Source organism: Macrobrachium rosenbergii, chromosome 41 (genome assembly GCF_040412425.1).
Source record: "Macrobrachium rosenbergii isolate ZJJX-2024 chromosome 41, ASM4041242v1, whole genome shotgun sequence".
NCBI lineage: Eukaryota > Metazoa > Arthropoda > Malacostraca > Decapoda > Palaemonidae > Macrobrachium > Macrobrachium rosenbergii.
In genome coordinates, this window is record NC_089781.1 from 66,918,628 (window position 1) to 66,924,106 (window position 5,479).

Sequence of the window (5,479 nt, forward strand, 5' to 3'; positions counted from 1 at the left end):
AGGCTAGTGACTTGAAAAAGTTATTGGAACGTTTTCCAGATATCTGTGGAGATGTGCCTACCCAGACATCAGTGGTAGATTATCAGCTAGAACTTAAGCCAGGTACAGAACCTCAGAAGAGTGCCCCATATCAAGTTTCGCCTCAAAGAGAGCCATACTAAAGAAGGAAACTGACTTTTGCTACAACATGGTTTGGAACCAGTATTAAATCCTTAGGCATCACCATGTGTTTTAGTTAAAGAAACCAGATGGCTCCTATAGACTCTGCACTGACTTTAGAAGACTAAATGAGGTAACTGTTTCAGATTCTTATCCGTTACCAAGGGTGGATGACCTCATAGATCTGGTAAGCAATGCTGTATATGTTTCAAAGATTGATTTATTACGGGGTTATTATCAAGTCCATTAGCAGTTAACACAAAACCCCTGACAGCATTTACTACTCCAGATGGACTATATCAATATACAGTCCTTCCATTTGGACTTAAGAATGCTCCTGCAGTTTTTCAAAGATTGATGGATCAAATGATAAGCGATATGCTGGTGTTCAGATATTATCTTGACGACAAGGTTGTATTTTCAGATACTTGGCTGGACTATCTTTCTATGCTGAAGGATTTACTTAGCAGGTTAAGACAGGCTTGTTTGACGATTAACTTAACCAAGAGTGATTTCGGCCATGCGAAGCTGCAATACCTTGGATATGTGATTGGCAGCGGCGAGGTATCCCCAGTTGCAGCCAAAGTAGACGCCATCACCAAGCTAAGCTGCCCGAGATCCAGACGTGAAGTAAGAAAATTCCTTGGGATGGTAGGCTACTATAGGAGGTTTTGTAAGAACTTCTCTGAAGTAGTAGCCCCATTAAATGAATTAACCAGCAGCAAGAGGAAGTTCGTTTGGACACCAGTTTGTGAGGAAGCCTTTCGACGAGCCAAAGATTTCCTAGCCAGTAGCCCTGTCCTGGCTCCTGACTTTGGCTCTCCTTTGCTGTCGGGTCGACGCTATTGACCGTGGAATAGGCGCTGTACTCCTGCAGAAGATCCAGATGACATACAGCACATCCCGTTGCTTACATGCTTGAAGAAACTCAAAGAATTATCAGAGGTTACTCTGCAATCGAAAGGCACTTGCTCTTTTGACTGCATTAGAGCACTTGAGTTTATCACTACCTTTGATCCTGCTCCATATTAGTCTTCACAGATCATGAGCCACTAAAGTTTGTAGGCCGGATGAGAACCAAAAATAAAAGGCTCATGAAGTGGTGGTTATCTTTGCAGCAGTTTGATCTAAAGATCCAGCACATCCGTGGACAGGATAACCTTCGAGCAGACATTTTATCACGCTGTAGTAACGAACTCGACAGGTTGGTCGAAAATCTTTAACATATAGAGTTTTCGACTTAAGGAGGGGATGTTAGAATTGCTGGTTATAGCCAAATAAGGTATTTTGTAGTGTGGATTGTAAATGTTTGCAGTTCATATTTTTCCCGTGTCTGCTCTGTGTTGTCCTTGCGTGTTGTTTGGGTGTTTGTATTCCTCAGTCCTTGGATTTTGTTTGTGTGACGTGGAGCGCCACCAGGATTGAAGTTTCTTGGATTTGTCATAGTGTTATCAACCCTGGATTATATATAGAAGTGCCAACATTATTTGTACTTGTTAATTTGTAAATATTGCTATATTGCATTTAAGGTTTTGTTGACGCTTGCTGTGTAGGTATGTATTTTCATTTATTGTAACAATGTTGACGTTATTTACTATTATTATCTACAGTGTATTGATAAATCGATTTATTTGTCATACCTGCTTATTTTGCTCATTTTGTCGTAATGCTGTACAATGTAAATGTGCCTGGAGTTTTGTTAATTTACATTCGTTATTGCTTTGGTTTCATTATTCTTGTTTATCGTCGCCAAATCCTTATCTTTATATGGTTCTTTAATTAATTTTAAAACAAATAAATTTAAATAGTGTTTACCGTATTCCGTATTAATATATATTTACTCATATATCATATAGAATTTAATGCTATTTAAATTTGGATGAAACTCTATTATAAAAATAAGCTAAGTTAAGGCATCATTAAATGTCTTATTATTTGTGTCTAAGGCCGTTTGGAGCTCCATGTGCATCAGTTAAAATGCAGGAAAGAGTATTAAGAGGCAGATAAGTGTAACAAATGTATACATACATGTTAATGGAACATGAAATGGAAGAATTGATTATGTAGACATCGTTCATTTTCACTGCTTTTCAACCAGGGTTTTCCTTCTAAAGTCTGGAAAAGATTTCAAAGTTACTGTATGTGATTACTTCCGCTCTATGGTCGTAAATAACGTATCTTCATACTGGCGGTTTCTTTACACACTACACCAAGCTAAACACACACACACACACACACACATGATCCACTCAGGATCGAGGCCGTCTCTCCAAAGAGAGTCACTGTTCCTCTCATAAGTAACTCATGAGAGATCACACACACACACGCACATACCCCCCCGCAGCTGGGCATCTCCGGTGCATCGGTACAATTCCCTGTCATGAGGTTCCATATGTACGGACCATGATCAAAAAGCTCTTTGCATCTGACTGCGAGAATTCCAGTGTCAGCTCAAATCCACCTGCAGCGAAACAGCACTCACAGGTCATCACATAGTTCTTCTCTGTTCAAAGGCTTAATGTATAATTATATATATATATATATATATATATATATATATATATATATATATATATATATATATATATATATATATATATATATATATATATATATATATATATATATATATATGTATATACCTAGTATTGTGTTTTTATAGATATAGATATAGATATATCTAATTCTGTGTGTTTTGTGTACATCTAATTCTGTGCCCAAACTGCTCTTTTAGAATATGAATGATAGTTGTGCCAGATGACAGTAATGGAGAAGTAAGTGACGGAGAAAGAGAAAGCTTCGTTTCTGAGAACGATGTTCCTATAGAAAATGTGAATAGAATCTTACTGACAAAGGTTTGGAAAGGGACTGAGTCATTGGAAATACATGATTTCTAAAGAGAATTGTATGTACTTGGGAAACAAGTGCTGGTAGGAAATAATTTGCCAAACTGAACATTAGCGCCAAGCATTTTGATGAATGTAGTGATGATGAAAGGAGTGGCTATACTGTAGGTGTATTTGAAGTGCAAGTTCAAGCGGATAGAAATATATGCTGGAAAGTACAAAGGGGAAAATGTAGCTGTAAATATAACTGACTCTTGAGAGTTATAGAAGAGTTTGGAAATAGCATGAAATGGGAGAATGGATGTAAAATGGGGTGGGGCTGAATACTGAAAGTAGATGAATTATACATGAAGTATGCATGTGGCCTAGGATGCTAGATTTTTCCTGAACTGTCGGGTTGAGAACTTTGTAACCTGGAGCTCCCTTAGCTTTGTAAATAAAAACCTATTAAAGGTGCTTACAAGCATAAATCTAAAACTAACCTTACGTAATATAACCTAACCTAACCTAATAATAATAATAATAATAATAATAATAATAATAATAATAATAATAATAATAATAATAATAATAATAATAATAATATCCTTTATTTCATCTCAGGGCCATATACATGGAATATACAAAGTAGAGGCATTACAGTAGCTACACACAATCTAGATAAGCTAGAGAAAATGATAAAAATGACAATTGGCAACATCCACACATTTGCTGAAGTAGTAGTAAAAACAGTAATTATCTTAATAGCAGTGATAATACTAATATTGGGGATAATAGTAAAATATTAAAATGATAACATTTAAAAACAGATTGCATACAAATTAATTTCCAGCTAGGGACCTTAGTTGGTTACAAAAGTCAGGTCCAGAGGGCTAAATACTAAAAGGTAAGAAAAAACAAATCTCAGTAATAATATTATATTGATAATAATAATAAAAAAACAGTTATATTAGTAAACATAATGCAAAAACAACAACAATAAGAACAACAACAATAATAATAGTAATAATAATAATAATAATATTATTATTATTAATAATAATATTATTATTATTATTATTATTATTATTATTAATAATAATAATAATAATAATATTATTATTAATAATAATAATAATAATAATAATAATAACAGATTCTGCAGATGACACTTTGATAAACTGAAAAAATAGAGAATAAAAATACACAGCAACTCAGGCCCCCCCAGTGTGAATGAAGATAACGCCATTTATGGAACAGACTCCTCATTATTCCAGCTTTCCCAATATTAGATCTTCTTCTCGCCTCACTGCTTAGGATGCATCTATAAGCGAATTGCTGCCCCTTCTCAGTCGGGTGATCAGAAGGGACACTGTTCGCCTAACAAGTATTTTTAGATTATCCAGACGGTTTTCCATGAGCATCTGCGTAGTACAGTGGTGGCGGGGTGTGTTGGTGAGGCGGCTCAGAATGCCATTGTGTACAACGGTAGGCTTTGATACCCTGGACTCCCTCCTATACCTTGTATTTAATTTGCACATTACTTTAATCATAACATATCAAAGACATGATTGATAGGTAATGTTCTAAAAGACTATGCCTAGAAGCCTGGAATGTGTATATAGCATTATTATCTTCTAAACAAATATTCATATCCATATGAAAGTGATTCACAGTGTATACAATGTTTAACGCCTCAACTCAGAAGAAAAGTTCATTAAATACAGTAATAAAAAAAAGCACAGGAGGATTTGACTTCGTAAGAACTTTCGTCGAATAAATAATTCCTGCAGATTCACTTTGTTCCAGAGACACTAAAATTTGGCAAGTCAGCCATATATCACATGTGAACATGTATATTGTTGTTATCGAGTTTTGTAATTATAATCTACTCATCCGTTGAAGTCTAAAATTGTAAAAATGAACGATGGGTACGCAAAAATGGGAAGAGTCTTAAATATCTTTTTTTTTTCTTTTAATTGCCATCAAACGCTTTCACTGGCCAAACCTAAAACTTAAAAAGGGCACATTTTCCCTTACTTACACAGCAATCATCTATGAATGTCTAATCAGTTAAAGGAAGATGTAAATTCGTTGGAAATATGTAATTGGGTGTTTAATAAGTTCCTGAATCCCATCTACATTAGGTATTAAATATCTCCTGTCACTGGAGATACTAATCGCATACCACAAGAAAAACATACCGATCTCTTCATAATTCTCCCACAGTTGCTACTTAATTTGATGTTAACCCGAAATATTTGTGGAACAGGAAGGGTCGGGTCTTACTGGTAGAGGAGAGCCAGGAGAATAAATGGGGGATGAACGGAAACAATTGAATTACATAGGAAATTTAGAGCAAGTGCAACATAGCATAGCACAATGAGAAAACGGAAGATTCCAAGGATAGGTAAAGCTAGGAAGGTAGCAGATTTTTTGTAAATTTAAACAGATGATTTATGAAAAGATTGTTACTAAACACTTCTTTCACGTGA

At 35.2% G+C, this 5,479-nt stretch overlaps 1 protein-coding gene across 1 annotated transcript; it reads left to right on the forward strand.

The window, feature by feature from the left end:
- The first annotated feature begins 537 nt into the window (after positions 1-537).
- LOC136827206 (uncharacterized) lies at positions 538-1,008 on the forward strand. Its single transcript, XM_067084976.1, has one exon. The coding sequence runs from the start codon at positions 538-540 to the stop codon at positions 1,006-1,008; it is 471 nt and encodes a 156-aa protein (XP_066941077.1).
- Positions 1,009-5,479: the final 4,471 nt, after the last annotated feature.

Coding starts and splice junctions, on each gene's coding strand:
- LOC136827206 (XM_067084976.1), top strand. CDS start 538: ATGCTGGTGTTCAGATATTATCTTGACGACAAGGTTGTATTTTCAGAT.